Source organism: Acinonyx jubatus, chromosome C1 (assembly GCF_027475565.1).
Source record: "Acinonyx jubatus isolate Ajub_Pintada_27869175 chromosome C1, VMU_Ajub_asm_v1.0, whole genome shotgun sequence".
Taxonomy (NCBI): domain Eukaryota; kingdom Metazoa; phylum Chordata; class Mammalia; order Carnivora; family Felidae; genus Acinonyx; species Acinonyx jubatus.
In genome coordinates this window covers 147027508-147050695 of record NC_069381.1, presented here as the reverse complement: position 1 = coordinate 147050695, position 23188 = coordinate 147027508, and the positions used below count along the sequence as shown (strand labels likewise).

Genomic DNA, 23188 nt, shown 5'->3' with positions numbered 1-23188 from the left:
ATATGGTACACTTGAAACAAATATATGTTAACTGATTGGAATTAAAATAAAAACTTAAGAAGACAAAATAAAATGAAATGTCAATATTATGTTGATAATTGTGGAAACTAGATGATAGCTATGTGCAGGTTCATTATCCTATTCTTTCTATTTTTGAGTATGTTTAAATTTTTCCATAATAGGTTTTTAAAAGTCGAAACAAAAGGGCACCTGACTGGCTCAGTCGGTGGAGCTTGCAACTCTTGATTTCAGGGTTGTGAGTCTGAGCCCCACATTGGGTGCAGATTTCTTAAAAAAAGAATAACTTTCGCTCAGGCTCACGGTGCCAGCAGTATGGGCAAGTGTCGCGGTCTTCATACTGCCAGGAAGCTCCACAGCCACCGACAAGATCAGAAGTGGCATGACAAACACTGTAAGAAAGCCCATTTCAGCACAGCCCTGAAGGCCAGCCCTTTTGGAGGCGCTTCCCATGCAAAGGGAATTGTGCTGGAAATAACAGAGGTTGAAGCCAAACAGCCAAATTCTGCCACATCAGGAAGTGTGTCAGAGTCCAGCTGATCAAAAAGGGAAAAAATCACAGCCTTTGTACCCAGTGATGGCTGCTTGAATTTTACTGAGGAAAATCATGAGGTTCCAGTTGCTGGATTTGGTCACAAAGGTCATGCTATGAGTAACATTCCTGGAGCTTGCTTTAAGGTTGTCAAAGTAACCAGTGTCTCTCTTTGGGCCTTGTACTAAGGCAAGAGGGAAAAACAAAGTACGTAAGTTTGATGGTGACAAATATGACAAAAATAAGTTTTCATATGCCAAAAAACCATAATAATAAAATAAAATGCATTTTTAAAAGGCAAAAAGAGAAAATATGCATCTTCTGCTAAGTAAAACTTTAAGAAATTAAGTTTTACTAATAGTTATTACATGAGTTAAAATATTACACGTAATAATCCATAAGTAAATATACATATATGGGAATCATTCAAAAAATTACTGATTGAATACACAATTTAAAAGGTTTGGGAACTGGGGCTCCTGGGTGGCTTAGTTGGTCAAGCATCTGACTCTTGATTTCAGTTCAGGTCATGGTCTCAGGGTTTGTGAGTTTGAATCCCGTATCAGACTCTGAGCTCACAGCATGGACCTGCTTGGGACTCTCTCTCTCTCTCTCTCTCTCTCTGCCCCTCCTACACTCCTTCTCTCTCTCTCTCTCTCTCTCTCTCTCTCTCTCTCTCTCTCTCTCTCAAAATAAATAAATAAACTTTAAAAAAAAAGGTTTGGAAACCACTGACTTAAACCATCTCCCTGTAAGTAATATTTTCTCATTGTTTCCCTCCTCTACTTTTTCTTCTTGACTGCCTTCACGCCTCCTCTCTCTCCTCTTGCCCTGTACTCCTCCTTCCATGTTAGTATTCCCTACAGTTGTTCATTGTTAAGCCATTCCTCTAATTTTATCTACTCCCTGTACACTGAAGACTCTCAAACCTCTGGTTCCAACATAGATCCGTCCTGAGTTCCAGACTTAAAGGATTAGTAAATTTCTCTAAGTCCATACCATGGATCTCAAATCCATCAAATCTAAAAAGATATTTGTCTACTCCTTAAATCTGCCCCCTCCTCCTGTCTTCCTTATCACAGCACGTGGCAACATCTTTTTCCAGTCACCCACTTCAGAAGCCTGGAATTTATTCTTTCAACTCCCATTTCCAAATAGCTCAAGAATATGTCACCTGCTCTCTTTCTCCACGGTTACTACTCTAATTTAGGCTCTGGCTGCAACAGAAAATATGCTGCATTAAAAGTCAATAGCTCCATCTACAATGTAAAATTAAAATGAAAAAATAATTTGCATCACTAGTTTATCATGCTAGAGTTACTGAGATCATCAAAATTGTCCAAAACAAAGACATCTGCTGTTGGAGGGTATGCGCCAGGACTCAACACAGTATTGTTTTAAGCCAATAATTATCTGGGATGTGGAATTGATTTTTTTTATCCCATAATTTGGTGTCTAGTGACTTAAGTATCTAGCTGTTAGAGAAAATCCCATTACCATTTGGCAAACAATTTCAGACTGGATTGATTAGCCATGAAATGAATGCAAGTGATTTGCACAGCTTAAATATGCACTTAATAGTTTAAATATGAGATGACATTGACAGCTTTCCAAATACTACTGATTCTATTAGAGCAATTCACTAACATATATCAATATAATCCTTACATACTACCATTCCTATCCCATTTTTTTCTTTATACCTTTAGAATTTCCCATTTTTACGTTGACTATATTCATAAATTCTTCATTCTGACACCTTTCAGGGGCAAGGAGCTGCAGCAAACACAAGTTAAGTTACAAGGACCATCGCAGCTTTATCGCTGACTTTATTCTCTGTAAATGCAAACATTTACAATTTAAGTGGAGCCAAGTTTGGTTGGAAAGTACAAAACCCTATACAACAGTATACAGTTTGAAGAGAAATGCAAAGAATCGCAATTGTACATGGAACGACAGGCATTAAGTGAGAAGTTTCTTTAGAGTAATTGGGAGGGTCTAACTGTACCACAAATAACAATTATATCTCTAACCCATTCAATAGCAGCTTATTATATTCTGTCTCCCTGTATGAGCTGCCTTATCTCTTATCTCCTTTGTCCCCATCATTATTGTCCTAGTTAACACTCTCCTGTCTCTTGCCTAGACTTTCCTAACAGCTTGTCCAGTCTTACCAACTTGGCATTTGTCCACAGCTGCCAGAGTCATCTTACCATCTTTTCAAAATGTAAACCTGATTTTATCTCTTTTGATGTTGCTTTTGGCCAAACCCTTTCAGTGGTCTGCAGTGCACAGAGGATAAAGTCCAAGCTCCTGAATGTTACACAGAACACCTTTTTTTTTTTTTTTTTGATATGGTTCCGCCTTACCATCCAGTATCACCTTTGGCTGCTTTTGCAGACAGACCTTGCTCTACTCCTGGGTATCCACTCTAGTTCCCAAATGTACTGTACTGTGTCTCACTACTGGAAGGTCTTCAGCCCATTCTCTTATGACAGCTTCTATCAGTGCCCAGTATCAAATACTATGCCATGGCCTCCTAACTCTGGAAAATCTTCATTACCTACCCATGCAAAATTAACTGCTCCCTCTTTAAAGCCAGGACCCCGGCATTAACATGTCTCTATCTTGATCAAATCATAAACGCTTCTTTACATGTCTCATTTTCCATTAGGCTCAGAGCTCCTTGAAGAAAAGTACCATATCTTGTCCATTTTTTTATATCTTCAATACTGACTTTAGTACCCAATAACCATAATCATAATAAATATCAGTTATTGCACAGTAGTACGGCTTCCAGTGCTAATCTCAATGCTTCCCTCATTTAATTCTCACTATACCTTTATGAAGTAGGTATTATTACTAGCCCCATAAGAAAAGTAAGACACAAGGTAAGTGCTTAATACATGTGAATTAATATTATTGCTTTAAAAAAAATTAATGTAGTCATATCACCATTACTCCTAAGAGTTCCCAGATATTGTTACAACCGGAAGTTGATACCTTGGTGCAGGTAAAGAGTGTGCAATGGCATGAGTATAGCTATTTGGTTGGAGGAGACATAGGTTGCCTGGCATTCTAAATTCAACTCCATGTATACAGACCTTCAAATTTAGCTGCTTTGTTTTAGTTTTTATTTTTGTGTTCATATGTTATACTGACATTGTAAATCGTTTTCCCATTCCCTGATTTCATTTATACCTAACCATCAAGTACAGAAATAGTTGGTACTAGTATTACTTCTATGTGTCCTTAAAATGTCAGATACAGAAATGAAGCTGCCAAGTCTGGGAAGAAAAAAATGCCCACCTCAATACCACTAAGTGGGCAGTTCTTGTGCTAATTTATTATTTATCTGGCTTAAGTTCTCTCTCCTGCAAGTCACACTACTAAGACAGATTTGAGAGTTATCCTAGATTGTAAGAAATAGTTTTTCTATGGAACTACAGTTTTGCAATTCTTTAACTGATATGGGTTATTTCCAGAAAACATTTTCATGTTAACAACTCCAATGTGCTGAGTTCGAATGCAATAATAAATGGTGGAATTTGGGACTGGGTGTGAGGTGAGAGGCTAAGGTATTTGTAGCCCAAGGATTGGTGCCAAATCACAGTTTATAACAACTACCTACTGATCACCATGAAGCCAGTGAGGTAGAGAATTGTTACAAACACATCTTTAGTTTCCAGACTAATTCATCGGAGACACCTACAACCCAAACTGAAAATCACAGAAGGATGAGTTCTGTAAATTTTTGCGTCTGTTCTTTTCGACTCTCCTGCTTCGTCTTGCTCCTGGATACTGCACCCTGTTGAATTCTTACTAACTCTTTGTATATGTCATTTCCAGATCCCTAAGAGAGAGGATCTAATTAGCTCCACGAATCACCATAATCCCTGTTGAGCAACCTCTCACATCAGGCCCACTGACAGGGCTCTATGCAGATCCCCTCCAATGCTGTGTTATGTAAGTGTACTTCAGTCTTGGAGGGCTTTCACTCTCAACAACCAGCAACTGCATCTCACAATCAACAGGCTGCCCTCAGATTGCATGAGGCCAGTTTCTTCTGCATGCACAAAGAGCATATAGTGCCTGGAAACTTACATACCCAGGCTCGGCCCTTAATCAATGACTGATGAGTATGGGAGTATAAACATCCCAGCTCCCTCACCACTGCTAGGATTGCCTGTGAGGTGACCACCTCTCTTCAATCCTCTCTACAGAATTGTGACAGTTATCTTCTGTGGGGTTTTGTTTGACATCCCACCTCTGCCTGTCTTACTTTCCCTTCCCTGCCCCATGTCCCCACAACTCTACTTTTTCTCGGGAACACTTCATATCTCAAGAGTCCTGTGACAGCAAGACAAATTCTAGATTTATTTCTGGATTCTTTTTGCCAGAAAAATCAAATCATCCCAAGATCTGCTTCTGGAGAACCCAACTCAGAAAAGGCCATTTCATATTCTGCTAAGCCACCTAAAGATTGGCTGTCTTTGAGGCAAGAGCTCATCCTTGATCTAATCAGCTATGATCAGAGTTACAGGGTCATATGAACAGAGGATCATAACCTGTGCTTACCCTTTAACAGGGGCTTTGGCCATGAGCCATGGCAGCCTCTGTGAGTGTGAGAAGTAGAAGCAAAGCCAGAGATCTCTCCTGAGAGTACACTCATATTCATTTGGGTAATGCCTGCTAGGCATAAATATGACAAGGTGATAACAAGTGAAGGCAACAGTAGCAAACTGTGTACGTCAAATCAAAGAACTCAAAGTACTCTATACACCCAATGTGGAAATGATGATGTGTCATTTTCAATCATAAAGCAATATCTTAAAATATGTAAAGTAAAGATATAAGAAACAAACTTGGGAGTACAGTATCAATAGGGAAAATAAACCCACAGATACACATGCACACACACACACATACACACACACACCAAAGGCCCCAGAAATCAACTCTTTCCACTAAGAGCAATGTGAGGTTGAACCACATTTAAGAACCTTACGAGTATTTCCTTAGTTTTCTATTAACTCACAAGGGAAGTCTGAATGCCCATGAGGCAAAAACTGATTACAGCTATTTACAAGGTAGGAAAGATACACCTTTATTTATGGTTATATTGTTTTTTAATTTTTGAATTGTTAGGTATCTATCACCTTGTAAATTGCATACAGCAACTTGTTAGATAATTTACAGACTATATTATTTTACTGTAAGAATAATAAAACACTAAAACATCCCTTAGACTCAATAACTACTTGACTCACACAGATGTCACAATATAACAGTAACACTACAAAACAGCCATACAATGAATGAAATCACAGAACATATAAGGCACCTTCAAAGGAACTGGAAATAGAAATAGCCATAAACATTCTACCCAAACTTTTTTGTGGTAACCTCACAAAACACAGGGGTCCACACTCTATCCATAAAAGGGGGGGGGGAGCCTCAGTGTCCTTTATTAAACAAATGAAGGTTTTAAGTTTTATTCTTGAATTGTCATCCATTGTTGCCTGACAGGATTCTTTTCTTTGCCTTAAAAGGAATTGTACCAGAGAGTAGGGAATGCAAACCATTAAGACTTGGTACCTGCTGGGGGGGGGGGGGGGGGGGGAGGGGATGATGGCATGAACATAATTATAATACAAAGGAAAACCTATCAAGCACTCTCATTCAAAGTGAGGGATTGGGGTTGGCTTCAAGGAAGAAACTGTTTGAACTATACTTCAGAGAACAATACAATTTCCAAAAGAAGAGGCAGGGAATAGGAAGCTCCAAGGACTTTTTGTTGTGATTCCCATTTTTCACTACTACAGGTTAAAGTAACCCCTGCAAGTCTTAGCATCTTTCTCTTTCAGAGCTTCCTACTCAACTGTCTTTAAGAAGAGAAGCAAAGGGGGACACCTGGGCGGCTCAGTCAGTTGAGCCTCCGACTTCAGCTCAGGTCATGATCTCATGGTCTGTGAGTTCAAGCCCTGCATCAGGCTCTCTGCTGACAGCTTAGAGCCTGGAGCCTGCTTCAGATTCTGTGTCTCCCTCTCTCTCTGACCCTCCCCCACTCATGCTCTCTCTCTGTCTCAGAAACAAACAAACATTAAAAAAAAAATTAAAAAAAAAAAAAAAGAAGAGAAGCAAAGGGGAGCCTGGGAGGCTCAGTCTGGTTAAGTGTCTGACTTTGGCTCAGGTCATGATCTCACAGTTCATGGGTTTGAGCCCCGTGTCAGGCTCTGTGCTGACTCTCAGAACCTGGAGCCTGTTTCGGATTCTGTGTCTGCCCCTCTTCTGCTCATTCTCTGTCTCTCAAAAATAAATAAATGTTTTTTAAAAAAGTTGTTTTTTTTTTATATAAAAAAAAGAAGAGAAGCAGAAAGCCCAATTGGATCTTTTTCTTATGCAGTAAATTGGCAAAACAACCTTGGAAAATAGTATACCATTATCTGTTAATATTTGATGCAGGGGTGCCTAGGTGGTTCAGGTAGTTGAGCGTCTGACCTTCGTTTGGGTCATGATCTCACAGTTCATGAGTTCAAGTCCCATATTGGGCTCTGTGCTGACAGCTCGGGGCCTGGAGCCTGCTTCAGATTCTGTGTCTCCCTCTCTCTCTGCCCCTTCCCTGCTGGCCACTCTGTCTTTCTCTCTCTCTCAAAAATAAATAATAAACATTAAAATTTTTTTTAATTTGATATATGCATTCTCTGTGACCAAGCAATTCTAATTCTTAGAGTATACTCAAATGCATGCATTTGTACATCAGAATATTTGTTCAGTGATCAAAGTGCCTTATTTGTATTTGTCAAAAACTGTAAACATGATCAAATGGATAAATTGTGGTGTGCGGTGTGTTCATACAATAAGATATATATAGCAACGAAAATGAAAAAACACAGGCATGCACAACAATGTGAATAAATCTTAAAAGTATAACATCGAGCCAAAGAACTCAGATACAAAAGAATACACAGATCATGAATCCATCTGTATGTTGTTCAAAAACAGGCAACATTAAGGGGTCTACTTGTTGGAGGTCCAACTGTACGTAAAGCAAGGACATTATAACCATAAAAGTGCAAACAGTGGCTGTGTTTAGAGAGGATGAAGGGATGTGTGATAAAAAAGGGTCACAGTCGGGGCTTTTGGAGTACTGGAAATGTTATATATTTTCTGCTTAGGAGGTGGTTACATAGATACTCACTTTTAAATTTTTTTACTACACATTTATGCTTTATAAGCTTTTTTCATATACATTGTAGTTCAAAATAAAAAAAAATATATATATAAGATATCTCTACTATCAACAATATGACAGTATTCCTGGGGGACAAAAACATACATATGTGGAAAAATTATTGAAATAATACACAACATATGACCAAATACCAAAGATAAAAGGTACTACTATAGGAGGTGAAAGAGGATAGGCTTTGAAGAGTTAAAATCTGCATGGAAGAGAAAAGTCAGTCATGGTTGGAGGAACAACATGAACAATACTCCATATTCAAATTTTTATTTGGACCCATACATTAACTAATGGATGATAAGGTCAAATAGGTAATGTTCGGAATGACTTGGATCAGATTATTGAGACCCCTCCACATGATAACATGCCTACATGTGTTAAAGAAAACATTAAATATCAATAGTTGCTATCTATTGGTTGCTCATTTTGTGCTAGGGAATTTAAGGCTTACAGTAATCTTAAGACTAAATGTTGTTATTTATTCTTTTTTCAGTGAGAAAGCTGAGACTCAAATTAAGTGTCTTGCCTAAGAACCCAGCTAGCAAGAGGTGGGGTAAGGACTCAAACCCACATGTCTGATTTCAAAACCCCTGATGGAAATAAGGGCCAACCTATCAAGAAGAGTACTCCTAGTACCCAGTTGTGGTCTCCACCATTTCCTACTAAAAAGAAGCAAACATATTTAGAGAAGTGGCTGATTCCAGGTCTGGAACAGAAAATGTACATGTGGAGACTGAAACATCTTGTCATTCCAGATCACAAGGAAACTGTGAAGACTTCTATGGTCATGTCTCCCCTGGCCAAAGTGGAGCATCAATATATATAATAAATGAAAGGGATTGAAAAGCACCAAATATTAATAAACCATAATTAAAAATTAAAATCTCATTAGTCACCTTCAGAGGATGTTATGAACCACCTCCTTATACTTTCAAAACTGATCAATAAAGGAAGAATCAAGTTTCTTACATGATCTGTAGTTCTGGGTAACCAGCTAGTTGATAAGGAAAAGTTTCTCTTTAAAGAAGCAACCAACTAATAAATGAAGAAAAAATGATAGAATTAGAATAGCTTTATTTTCTAATGCTTAGTGATCCCAGGAATGATCAGCAATGGCTGATAACATCACCAAACAATGAGAAAAAAATATCACATTATGGGCCTCCAGACAGAAAAGCACAGCACATATGAAATAGTACCATCAAGAATAAATTGAATCTGAGTCTCATAAAGCCTACTATTAATTTATAAGAGCTACAAGGGATAATGGAACATGTGAACACAATAGTGATGCAATAATCAAAATTCAGACTGAGAAATTCTACAAACGAGCCAGTTTTTTCTCACACAATTACAAGGGGAAAAAGAACGAAAAGACAGGGTGCCTGGAGATTAAAAGATACTTAAGAGAAATCTCAACCTGTGTCAATGTAAAAACCGTATTTAGATTCTGACTCAAACACACGGTAAAAATAAAACAAAACAAAATTTATAAGATAACTGGGGAAATGTGAACACCGATTGGATATTTAACAGTATTAAGAAATTATTGTCAGTGTTTTTAGGTGAGATAATGTGTTGCGGTTATGTCTTTTATAAGATCTTATCTTTTAGAGATGCATATTGACATATTTACAGATGAAATATTTGATGTTCTGATATTTGCTTCAAAATAGTCTGAAAGGAGTAGAGAGTGGGTCAAAATAGAGATGACACAAGACTGACCCTGTATTGGTAACTGTTGAAGAAGGTGATGTGACCTATAAATTCATTATACTATGTTCCCTACTCTGGGTGCAGTTTTTATATTCTATAGTAAAAAAATAAAAACAAAAAATTCAAACATGCTCAGAGTCTCTCTTACTCTGATTCATGGAGAGGGAGAGACTAAAAATGCCAAGGACGGGAAGATTATGGTCAGGAACACAGAAGAATTTATGTTAAGAAAAGGAGGTCTGGGGCACCTGGGTGGCTCAGTCAGTTATGTGTCTGAGTCTTGATTTTGGCTCAGGTCATAATTTCATGGTCTGTGGGATGGAGCCCCATGTGGGGCTCTGTGCTGACAGCATGGAGCCTGCTTGGGATCTTCCCTGTCTCTGTCTCTTTCTCTGTCTCTCTCCCCTCGCCCCTCTCAAAATAAATAAACTTAAGAAAAGTTGGGGGGGGGTGCTCACTTTTCCTCCAAAACTGAGATAAAGGTGAGTAACAGGAAATACAGAGACATGGTAGACTCACATTAGGGAGCATTAGGTTTGCCTACCAGCAAAGAGGCACATTTTGCTCCCTGGAAGAAGTCTACAAGGACATGGAACTGGGTCCTAAAAAGTAAAAGTTTAAACCATCTGCATCATGGGGATATTGACATGGTGAGTTGACAAAAGGTGAACAGATGGTAGAGTACTACCTCTCAGTACTAAAAATAGCGTCATATCTCTCAGTACCTAAAATTTTTTTTAGGATTCTCACCATTACACTTCAAAAATGTTTCTAAAAGTCAATCAGCCATCATTCTTAGCTTAACTAAGGTAGATATCTTAACCTTACCCTTAACTAACAAGTTAGGTGGTCCTGAGTTATGAGTCAGCTTTGATGGAGACTTACATCACACTCTTCCAAAACTTGACATTCACTACCTTCTGCTAAAGTCAGGAAAATAATTGTTCTAAAGTGTAAACCTGACCAGTTTCCCCAAGGAGCAAGGACTCCTGGGGTTTGATTATTTATCATTTGAACTATTGTTTTCTTGGAACAGATTTTGGCAACGGATTTAGTTATTCTGAGGAAAGAACTTCCAATCAACATAAGTAAAAAGCAAACATATCACCCTAATTCTTGCCTCTTTGACAAAACATAGTGAATGCATGCCGATATAAAAACCAAATCCTTCATCACATTTCCCACATCCATAAAGTCATCTGTACCATTAAAATTATTTCCTTATTTTCCAAAGAATGCACCATTGACAAAAATGATTCCTAGAGAATTCCCACCATGCTTGAGGTGTTACACTCCTGCTCAGAACACATTACTGATCTTTGCAACCACCAACTACACAAGTCTTACCAACACCAGCATCGTCTTAACCTATCACCCACTTTTTCATCATCACCTAGCACCTAAATTTCGCCACAACCACCCCCGCCTTCTATCAGAGGCAGGTAGCCAGCCCTAAGGTGTTCTCACTGATGTTTTGGGAGTCTTCCCATGAATCTCAAGGGTCCACATTGAACTTCACTTATGCTTTTTATATCCACAAAGGTCACTGAACCCTCTGAGCTCCAGTTTCCTCATCCAAAATGTGAGAGGGAAGATGATGGACTCCAAACTTCTCTGTGAACTCATAATTCCATAGTTTCTTGGTGTCTGTGAATGAGGCTAAGCTGAGTAAGTGAATGAGTCAGCCACTCTGGCTCCTTTCCAGTCCCATATGTCAATGTTCTGTAGACATACTGATAGAACATTTCCTTATCTGAGAATTCTACAGTTTAAAGCCTGGTGGGGGGAGTGCCTGGGTGGCTCAGTAGTTTAAGCATACAACTCTTGATTTCAGCTCACGGCATGATCTCATGGTTCGTGGGATGGAGTCCCGTTGTCAGGCTCTGTGCTGACAGGGTGGAGCCTGCTTGGGATTCTCTCTCTCCCTCTCTCTCTCTGCCCCTCCCCTGCTCACACTCATGCATGATCTCTCTCTCTCTCTCTCTCTCTCTCTCTCAAAATAAATAAATAAACCTAAAAAAAGAAGTCTGTGGGGTAAATTCAGTTTATTTTAACAAGAGGAGTTGTTTAATTTTGTTTTTTGTTTTTTAAGTGGATGAATTACAACCTTATATTGGCCCTTTGAGATCTATGTCCATGATTATATAGACCTCACGAGTTTAGTTATAACCAGAAATAAATGCAGATCTTTATTATCACAGTGTCATGGGAATTGTTTAAAATTTATTCTTAGACCAAGCCCTCACTTGGGCCTCCTGAGTCCTCCTTACTACACCGGGAACCATCTGTGGGCATCATCAAAACTGCAGTTTAAATGCATCCCACACTGGCTTTCTTTATGTCGCAACTCCTCATGCAGTTGAATATGCTCCATTTGTAGTGTTTTTTTGTTCACATCTCACTCTGTTTTGAATGTTGTCTCAGGTACAGTTCTTTCACATGTGGAATCAGTATCACCCAGGCCCAGTAAGGAGAACAAAATCCATAGCAGAAAAAATCAATAGAAATAGAAATAGAAATAGAAGAAAAAAAATCAATAGAAGAAATTTAATATAGGGAAATAACTAGTTACAGAGATGCTGAAAGACCTAAAAATAAGTGCCAATGAGGCTACCCAGAAAGTAGCAATTACAAGAAGCTACTACTACCCCTGGGACCTGAGGAGCAGAGAAGGACAGTGTTATCTGAATAAGAGCCCAGGCCACCCTGTGGGAGCTAGACCCTTGGAGAAAGAACCACTCAACTATGCTGGAATCACAGCACAGTTGCCTGGTAGGAATTGGACCACAAAGAATGGGGCTTCCAGACAGGAACTGAAACCACAGAAGAGACATAGCCACTGCTTGGCATGCTCCCAAAGCAGAGAGGAGAGAAAAATCTTGGATTCTCCCCACCCAAACTTCCATGTCCTACTCCCAGTTACTCCCATTGGCTGAACCTAACCAGAGGCAAAGGGAGCCTGAGAATGCAGACTAGGCCCTGGAGATTCAAAGCAGGGGAGTGCAGGGAATGGATCTAAGAGAAAACAGGCAAATAAACAGGCTATACACGAACAGGAAAAGGAAATACAAATAACCAATAAACACAGGAAAATATGTTCAACTGCATTAGTAATCAGAAAAATGCAACTTTAACCCACCCATAACTTTAACCCACCAAAAATGTTAATATGCCAAGTGTTGAAGATGTTCAGCAGCAGGAATGCAAACCTGGGAGTGCAAACTGGAAAGCATACAGGCATTGTCTAATAATGTTGATGCTGAACATACCCTGTGTTCCAGGAATGCCACTTCTAAGAATGCACTCTCAGAAAAACCTAGCCATGTGCACCAGGAGACATGTACAACAATGTTCACAGAAGCATCGCTAAATGCAGCAAATTACCCAGCTGGAACTTACTCCAATGTCCACCAGCAAGAGAATGGATAAAGTATGTTTTATTCTTATAATGGAATATTGCATAAAATGAATATAGCTACACACATCAATACAGATGAATATCACAGGCATAATCTTTTTTATTTATTTTGAGGAGGGGCAAACAGGGGGAGGGGGAGGAGGAAGAGAAGAGAGAGAATCCCAAGCAGGCTCCACTTGATCTCACAAACCATGAGATCATGACCTTAGCCAAAATCAAGACTTGGTTGCCTAAATGGCACCCAGGTGCCCCTATCAGAGGCATAATTTTGAGCAAAAAAGATAAGTGCCCAAAAAACCTTGAACTGAATCTACTTACATAAAATCCTAAAACATGCACAGTTATATAGTCTGTTTAAGGCATGAACTATATATAAGGAAGCTGTAAAGAAAGGAATGAGAAACGACTCCAAAGAGGTGTTACCTCTGTCTGAGAATAAGGTGGACATGATCAGTAGGAAGCCCACAATCCTAGCTACTCTTTTTCAGGTATGATGCATTTTATAATTAAAAACTTCACTTTGGAGATACCAAAAGCTCATGTTCCCACTTCCTAATTGTAACTAAGAATAAAATAATATGAATACTCTCATATATCATGCAAGTTCTATAGTTAGATTTCCATCTTGGTATCCTCATTTATGGCTATTGACCTTGGCCTAGTTATCAATCTTGTCTATGTTGTCTCAGTTTCCACATTTGTAAAATAAGGATAATAATAGTTCCTTCATAGAATGACTATCAAATAAAAGAGCACATTGGAAACTGTCAGCACGATGGCCTGGCACCCAGTGGGTGGCAGATGTCTGTGATTTTGCTCACATCATTCCCTCAGCAATGGAGTATCCTCCCACCACCTCTATCTACTGAATTTTACTCATCGAAGGACATTCAGCTTGGTGCCTGAAGACCCTCACCCACCCACCACAGTTGATTTCTCCCTTTTTTAAATGCCCAGACCTCCTGTTGCCTGCACTAGGCATTTGCCATATATTTATTTATTTATTCATCCAGCAAATTAGGAGATATTTACCAGGTATTTATTTATTCATTCATCCTTTATGAGGCACTTACCATATATTTGTTCAGGCATTCATCCAGCAAATTGTGGGCCAGGTGCCAGGAACAGAGATGTGTCTAAACAGACAGAGTCACCGCCGTCAGGGGTCCTGCAGCCTAGAAAGGGAGACAGACATTCAGCAAGTGAGCAAGTGCATAATTGTTTAATCCAGCTATGCTAAGTGCTATCAAGACAAAGTGTGGGATGTACTCTGAACCAATCACAGAGGAAGTTGACCTAGACTGCAGAGTCAAGAAAGATTTCTTTGAACAAGTGACATTCAAGGTAAGACTTGAAGGATACACTGCTTTCTATTGTCACCATAGACAATAAGTAGTTATTTAAGACATATAACCTAGGTGGAGTATCAGTACACATGTAACTGCAGAGCTTAATTTATAACATGTAACTGTAAAACTTAATTTATAAATTAGGTACACTAAGAGATTAATAATAGTAACTAATAAAAACAATTATAACAATATACTGCAATAAAGTATGTGAATGTGGTTTCTCTTCTTTCTCTTTCTTCAAAATATTGTACTATACTCATCGTCCTATTGATAATGTGAGATTGTAAAATGCCTACATATGAGATGAAATGAGCCAAATGATGTAGTGATGTAGATTTAGGTTACTATTGACCTCCTGACCACACATCAGAAAAAGCATCATCCGCACTGTGGTTGACTGAGGGTAACTGAAACCACAGAAAGCAAAACCACAAATAAGGGGGGATTACTCAAACAGCAAGAGGCACTACGTGTTAAATATGAAGTGAACAGAATGCATATTATCCAGATGTTTGGAATCCCCATGGGTTAGGGTCCTTCTTAGAAACGTTTTATATAAAATGTGAGATTTGAGCACGGCCTTAACTGGAAGGGTAGAACTAAACCAAAGGAGAAGGAAAAGAAGCATTCTACATTGGAGAAAATATGGATATATGGGCAGAGATAGGAAAAGGCAAGACAGATTCAGACAGGTTGACTGAACCAAGGAATGACATAGGAAGGTAAATAAACATAAAGGGTCAGATCATAGAGGGGCTTGCTTTATCCTAGATGAGTTTTCCTTTTGTATCACAGGCTTCTTTGAGACTCTCAGGAAAGCCCTGGACCTCTTCTGCTCTTTCTCAAAAAAAAAAATTTTTTTTAAGTGCATTCATAAAACTGTATATAATTTCAGGCATTCACAATCCTCCTGAACTCCCACTTAGCACTGAAAGGATGTGAGCAGAAGAAAGGTCATATGTTCCAAACAGTGTGTAAGATTCCTTTGACTAAGAGGAGAATTGTTGGCAGGGAGGTCAACTGAGAAACTACTGCAACATAATGCAAGCAAGAGCTCATATGGCCCTATGCTAAGGTGTGGCTCTAGGAATTCATTTAGTAAGTAAACTATTTTTTTTTTTTTTTGAGAGCTTACACTGGATCGGGTCTGTGCTCAGTGTAGGAAGGTAATAATGAGAAGATAAGAGCACAACTGTCAAGTAGCTCCAAGGATCAGAAAGGCAAGCAACCACAAATGCAGAGGGAATCAGGGCAGTAGCAGATAATCTTACTCAGAACTTTCCATTGCCCAGTTCTAGAGAATCAAGTCAAAGTCTTTGACATCATATTCAAGGCACTTCACGAAACTTCCACAAGTTACTTCTCTGCTGTCATTTTTCACTTAGGCCTCCGCCACAACTACTTTTAACACACACACACACACACACACACACACACACACACACGCGCGCGCGCGCGCGCGTGCGTGCGCGCACCCCGAAGGGCGGTCATACTGGACTGCTGTCCTCTGCCCCTGCTTTGCAATTTTCCTGCCATTCTGTTACTATTTTTCTCCAACCAGCTATGCATGGTAAATTCCTACCCACTACCCAAGACCCAGGTTGAGGTGCTGTCTTCCTTGAAGCTTTGTCCAGTCTCCCCATTCATTCTGCCCTAAGTTAACTGTGTGTGCCTCAGTCTCCCCTAGTACTCAGTAAGCTTGAGCCCGCAGGGATGTTGTCTCTTTATCTTATCCTGGGAGGAGCCCCTCCCCATAATAGCAAGTGCTTAATATATTTACTGAACTGAAGGCCCCAAGTCTGGGGAGAGACCAGAGTCAAGGTTAGGATCATCAGCAAAGCCTTGGCAGTTAGAATCAGGAGAGGCAACCTAGATGTTCTTCTCCTCCTGGAAGCATTCACTCTCAGAGGACAGGAATGAAGGTGTTTCTGGGTACACACCATGTGCTTTTATGGGGTTTAAGAATATAGGACATTCACATCCAGGCAACTTAGGTCAGCCTATTTATGATGATTGCAGTTCCCACAGGGAGAGGATAAATATTATTCTCACATTGCTGGTTTGGGGTGCACACTTCCCATTTCCACTGGATTATTATTATTAATTTTTAAGAGAAGAGCTTACTTGCAAAGGTCAGATGGTTATAAGGCCTAAATCGTTGAAAGTATTGATTGTAGGTTCACTCAAATAGCTCTTGCTTTTTCATTCTTTAACAATTGCGGGTGAAACTGCAGAGTGCGATTACCTTGCCTTTATTTGCACTATCCGAAAACACAAGACGCAACTAAGGACACCTGAATTCCTTGGCTTGATAGCAGCAGCAACACTACGGGTGCAGACTTCCGCCTTTCGGGTATGAGAGGATGTGGGTGCCCCTCCAGCCTAGCCCGCAGTCAAGAGGTCCTCCCAGACAGGTGCGCTAGGCAGAGAACAAAGTCCTAAACGAACCCAACCCACACACCAGGAAGTTGTCAAGTCCCGGCAACTGCCGCGTCTCCTCAACTTTACTGAAGAAGAGTGGGGGTCAGGACCCCCCAAGCCCGGTAGTCGGAGCGACACTCTGCAGTCTAGCTTTGCGCTCACTTCCCGTCTCCTGGCGGGTCGGTCCTCTAGAAGGTGCGCGTAAGTTCGTCTTCCCGCCAAAGAGTCCACTCACTTGCCCCGCCCCACCCCGCCTGATTGGCCGAGGGCGGACGGGGCGGGGCCGGGATTCCCCGGAGGCTCTAGGCAAAAGCGCCGGCCCTGCCCGCTGGGCGCAGCGGGAGGGGTGGGTCCCATGTGCGCCCGAGGACCCGGTTGGACTGCTGGGGCCGGCTCAGGATGAGGACGCGCTGGGCGACCCTTCGCCGCGCGGCGGGGCTCCTCTTGCTACTTCTCAGGTGCTGTGGACTGGCGGAGCCCTCTGGCCGCGCAGGTAACCGCGGGCGGGCCAGGTCGGCGGCGACTAGGGCCCTCGAAGTTGTCAGGTCTGCCGACTTTCCTCGGTTGGGGTTAGGGCGGCGCCCCGGGTCTCGTCACCTCTGCTTTCCTCGGGGGTCTGGAGCCGAACATGTGAGCCGAAGGGGAATTCTGGGGTAGGAGGAGCTCCCTGGCCCTCGGGCGCCTGGAGGATGGAGGGGTGGCGGCGGGGGGGGGGGGGGTGGGGAGGGGGAGTGGTGGTGGCAGGGCCTTTCTGGTGCTGAGAGAGAACAGTCCACCTTAGGGAAGGCGCATGACCTTTTCTGTGCCGGTTCCCCGCCCCTTCCTCGTCCTGAAGCCTCCAAAATCTTGCCTCCTTAGAGTAAAGGGCTCTTCAGCAACCCCCACACCCCATCCAGCGGGTCTCGCCCCTCCTTCGCCTCCTGGTCACCTTGGCCACTCAGTGTCTAGAGGAACTTTCTACCCATAGCGCCCAGAATGATTAATGATGCCCCAACTTAGCTGCACGTCCGCCAACGTGCACGTCCAAAAGGAAGTCAGGTTAAGCCATGTCTTCTAAAGTGACAATGATCATAACTTCTTTATGATGCCCTCCCCTAAAGCCTTGAGCGGCGATCTTTTCCCCTAACTGCCTTATCAGCTCCAAAACACCCCTGCGAGGCTGACGGTCCCACATTGAAGCGCAGGTGGCTTGTCCAGAGACCTTCCTGCCTCTAACTGTGGAAGCAGGACCAGGAATAGACTCCCTTCGCTGATGCTCTGGGTAGTGCCAGCCTCACCATGCCCCCTGGCAGCAATCGGAGTTTGCTTTTACTTTCTTTTTGCCTTGGCAAAAGATGCCCCCGAGGACTTTCTTAGTCGGACTGCATAGCGAGTGGTCAGTGGGCCGTCACCACCTACCACTTCTGTTCACTTTTCCTGTATGAGGAAGTAAAAGATGGGTAAGAACTTTTTTGAAAACCGTAGGCTGCTTGTGGTTCTTATTTTCCTGTAAGAGCTAAACTAAGTTACTGCCAGATTTAGACTTTTTACAGAGCGTGATGTGAAGAAGCTTCCCAGAGTGTGAGTGACATCACCCTATCTACAACAAGGACCTTTTAGTGAATGCTGATCTGATTCACACTTCTCCATTCTCCTTTGACCCTCCCTGTTGGAAACTGCCAAAAGTCCTTTACTGGCTGTGAGAATTCTATTCCACCTGCCCACAATCCAGGTAGAAATATTTCACTGCCACAACTAACCACAGTCAAAACACCCTGACCTTTCTGTCACCGAAGACTTGGTTTCCATCTACTTCTGCTTTAGTCTTATCTGTTTTTGTCTCCCCCACAGAACTCAAGATTTCCTTAATTTTTGCAGTCTCTGCAATCCCTGGCCTTTCTCATCACCCCAAAGCAAAGAGCATCAGCTTAACTCCATTCTTCTTGCACTAGGTCCTGACAGGTATTTGATTTCCTGAATCCTTCTTCACCCTTAGTAGCTGCTCTGGTCTGTTTACTACACCCTCAGACCAGACTTGTGGTCCCATTAAGGGAAGCACTGGAATTTTGAAACCCTAGCCATTTGAGTAATTTGTTTGGCAGTGTGTCAGCTTCACGATGCTGGTAATGGCATGCACTCTGTCACATGTATGCCGTTAGGTTTGTGCAGGAGGCCTGTGTTGCTCAGGTGCTGAAACACCTAATTTCAACACCTAGTAGTTGTTCTGTGCCCTTGGGGAAATCCCAATTGCTTGGTTTACTTTTTGGCCTCCTGGGAGAGCTAATAGCTTGAAGTAAACCAATCCTTCTAGGACTCCTGAGGTTCTCACCAGCCCATAACACCCAATCTGAATGCCATGACTTCCTGACTCCTAGTAGATTGTCATGGACCCAAGGTCACTTCAGGACCTGTTTTTGAACTGACAAACCCAAACTTCTGATTCTTTCCTACTCCACATCTATGATCTGTGTACATGGTGGTGACTCCATGAAATTCTTAACACTGTGGGCTCTAGAAGTTCCCCTGAAACTAAAAATACTGCAATCTTCATCCTTCTTGCCTCTATCTCCCTCTCCATTTGTCTGTGATTATAAAATGTTGATGTCCAACTTCTCTTTGGAATGTGCAGACCTCTTTTGTTTAGGTAAGACAAGAATTACCTAATGATTAGGCAATAGGAGATAGTTTTCCTTTGATGAATGTGGAATACTAAAAACTCGTTTTCAATATATGATAATACTACTTAGCCATTTCCTCTCAGATACCACTAGAATATTTCTATGAAATGAAGCATATAAAAATGCTACTAGGGATGATGAGGCTTATTTTCATCAACCTCTGCCTTTTAGACTTGCCCAAATATTGTATGTGGAAGTAAACATTAAAATTCCGTTTGGGATATATTATAAGATAACATGAATAAGATGCAACATAAGGTTGTCAATAAAGAATCTTTTATAAGTTGCTGTGTAATTACCTTTTCAAAGTGTAATATATTTCTGAAATATTTTATTTACCCTTATTTAACACATTTTATAAATAAGGAATTATTTTCACACTTCCTCAGTCCTTCCCACCCTTCAGCTCTACCATCCCGATAGGGTCACAAGACTGAGGCAGACTGAACTGCTTCTGCGAAGGGTAAGGAATGATATGGGGAAACATCATAAAAAGACGACTCTCCCTACCTTATATATTATGTATGAATGCTTACACATACATTATGTATGAAGGCTAATGGCAAGTTTCCTTAAATCATATCAATAATTAATGTATGTGCTAAGGGAACTCTATGGATGTCAAACATTGATTGTAAATAGTTAAAAGACAGATTTAAAATGAGGCAAGTATTTATGATCATAGATGTTACAATTAGGTAAGAAGCTTGGCAACTCCTCTTTTACATAGCTTTTCCATGCCATTCCATACCTTTCCTGTAGTCTTTCAGAGTTCCTACAAACTTCTTCAGTCTATGGGTGTCCCAGAAGTAAAACATACAGTAAATGGGAAAGGGTAATTTTTTTTTTTTCACTTCCAAAGAGTATTTATAAAGCATCACTGTTACCTAGGTGCACATACCTGATGCTAATGGGATTAGGATGACCTAAAATGCTACTAGCATTAGCATGACATAATAAAGTTGTGGACATCTGTTTAAGAACAATATACAATGAACTTGGCAAAGACCAGTAAAACCTGAAAGGCTAGGAAAACTTATCTTGTGGAAGCATAGGATATTAGTACTGAAAGTGGCTAAGGTATCTTAAACTTCTCTGCTTTCATCTTACATTTGGAGATACGAAGACCCTGGGGAGATTAAGTGACTTCCCCAACATCTCTACCAGCTAACTGGTAGTGGAGGTAGGTCTTCAACCTAGCACCCCTAACTCGTATTCCACTGCTTGTGCCACTATACTAAGAGCTATAGCTAATCTATTGGATTCTGCAAAGGCAACTTGAAAGAACTTTGAAACACTGCAAAGATAGCAAAACTCCTGCTGGCCCAGCTCACCTATCTGGGATCAAAGGGCACAGAGCAGAGTGCCCACGAAAGAAGGCAGTGAGACCACAGGGCAACAGAGGGAAATGTTCCAGCAAGGGAGGTGGCAGCCTATTCTCCTGTAGAAGCAGACTTCTTTTTTTTCTCCAGTAACTCCTGATACTTTGGAATACGAGATTTATCTTGGAGAAGTGAGAGAATAGTTTGGGAAGAAAGTACCTCATGGGTCTGCGTCGATATTGAATATGTAGGAGAAGCACACTGGAGAAATTGTGAGCGATAATCTTCTAAGTATGTTTTCCTCTTTTTGTTAACTATCCTCCCAAATGGTGTCCATAAAGCAGAGAATGGCAGAGAAATGTCCAAGAAGGAAGGGTGAGGGATGGAAGTTGCTATGACCAAGACACCTAGCTGCAGCCTTACGTAATATTTTAAAATACAGAGTTGAAAGCAGAAGTAACTTAAAGTTTTACAGGATTTTGTAGTTGTTCCTATTCTTGTTGCTGCTGCTGCTATTTAAAGCAAAAAATTCTGTTCGAAGTTAAAGCTGAGATTTGACTTAATGGTATAGTTATTATTTATATGGTGAAATTTCCCCTCAAGTCCTTCGTATAAGAATTTTTAACTCTGAAAGCCTGTGAATTATTATCAGAAAAGGTATGTAGCATTAGTAAAATCAATGATTGTGAAGCTGGCATCAAAATGAAAGTGCCTTTTGGGAACTAAAAATTTACAGGTCCTTCTGCTGAACCCTTTGGTTCACTGACAATGACTGTTTAACTGTCTTTCAGCTTTCCTCTCAGCAACATGAACTTTTGTGCTATAACTTCAAAAAATTTTTCTTTCTAAAGCACTGGCCAAATTGTTCAACTGTAAGTTGTTGTAACAGATGTGAATCCTGTTCCACAAGCTCAGGTGTGCAAGAAACCATGCATTACTTTATTTTCATAGAATCAGATTAAATTTTATTCTGAGCTCCCATTCCACCAAGTTAGCAGAACTTCAGTTTTTGTCATTACTCAGGTCTTCCCCAACTTATGCAAAAGTGGCAGGGAAGCGTTCAGGGAGGTCCCTTCGTTCGCCTTCAGCTTATGCTCATCACTTTGGAGTTTCCCACTGTCCAAACCTCCTGGCTGTTGAATTCTGAATCCCAGGTGATTTCTGGAGCTCAGGCTCAGCCTCAGCCTCCGTAGGTGATCCACACAGCACTCTCCCGACCCCTCTCCACGGCTTCTCATCACGTTCCTGTGGGTGCTAAGGTAGAGCTGATCACAGTCCCTCCTACCCTCAGAATCCAGATCTTCATTTCCTCTCATCCCTTTACCCCACTATTCTACTTCTGCCCCCTCAGAAGTCTCTCCATCTCCTCTGAGACACGTTCATGCCATGTAATAATTTACCCTGCCATAGTAGCTAATATAAGCCAGACAGAACTGTGGTCCTGAATAGGTTCAGGATACTTTTCATTGATCGTAGACCATCTCTCTAAGGAAGATGAAAACGAAGGAGTTTCTTCATCTCATTAAATAAGGGGGGGGGGGCAGATATTTCACGGAACAACAATAAAAATAGACATACCATTCTAAGTGCTTTACCTGTATAAGCTCATTTTAACCTAATATCTACCATATGGAAGTACTATTTTACAAAGGAGGAAACTGAGGCATAGTGGTTAGATAACTTGCCCTGATCACATGGGTAATAAGTAGCAGAGGCAGACTATGAACCTAGGCAGACTGGCTCATGCTCTTAATCCACACTATACTGCCTCTCTGACTACCACTGTCCTCTGACCTTGTGTAAGTGCATTGCAGTTTATAGATGTTGGAGGGTGGGAGTAATCCCGGAGTGCTCAGACTCCCCTCAGCAAGCAGGGGCCAAGGCACACTAACCACACAGTTCAGAATCCTGAAATGTCTTCTTTAACTGTCTGTCTTGACTCAGGCAATGATCCATTCACCGTTGTCAATGAAAACATGGGCAAGTGCATCAAGCCACTGAATGACTGGATAATAGCAACGGACTGTGATGGAAGTAGGGACATGTTATGGAAGTGGGTGTCCCAGCATCGCCTCTTTCATTTGCAATCCCAGAAGTGCCTGGGGCTAGATATTACTAAACCTACAGACTCCTTGAGAATGTTCAGCTGTGACTCCAGTGCCATGCTGTGGTGGAAATGTGAGCACTACTCTTTGTACGGAGCTGCCCAGTACAGATTGGCTCTGAAGAATGGACATGCTATAGCAAGTACAAATTCATCTGACGTCTGGAAGAAAGGAGGCACAGAGGAAAACCTCTGTGACCAGCCTTACCATGGTGAGTATTGGAGAGGGACTTTAGTCATTTGCTGTTGGGTTTGGTAAATGTGACATTGAACCTGCACAACTGATCACAAATAAAGTCATGCGTTGGTAAGGGCAGTGAGCTAGCATTCAGTTTCAGGCACAGTGCAGTAACATTGGGCTACCCATGTGAGGTTGGTGCTGTTTTTCCTATTTTACAGAAG

General features: G+C 41.2%; 1 protein-coding gene and 1 pseudogene across 2 annotated transcripts in view; both read left to right on the top strand.

Moving 5' to 3' along the window:
• The first annotated feature begins 327 nt into the window (after positions 1-327).
• LOC106984857 (40S ribosomal protein S23-like) lies at positions 328-765 on the top strand (annotated as a pseudogene).
• A 16301-nt stretch (positions 766-17066) lies between these two features.
• LY75 (lymphocyte antigen 75) overlaps positions 17067-23188 on the top strand; it is a 133693-nt gene continuing 127571 nt past the window's right edge. For both annotated transcript variants that reach the window (XM_027055664.2, XM_027055663.2), the window contains exons 1-2: positions 17067-17196; positions 22627-22998. In XM_027055664.2, coding sequence (XP_026911465.1) covers positions 17103-17196; positions 22627-22998 — 466 coding nt within the window. In that variant the 5' untranslated portion in view covers positions 17067-17102. The remainder of the gene's footprint in view (positions 17197-22626; positions 22999-23188) is intronic.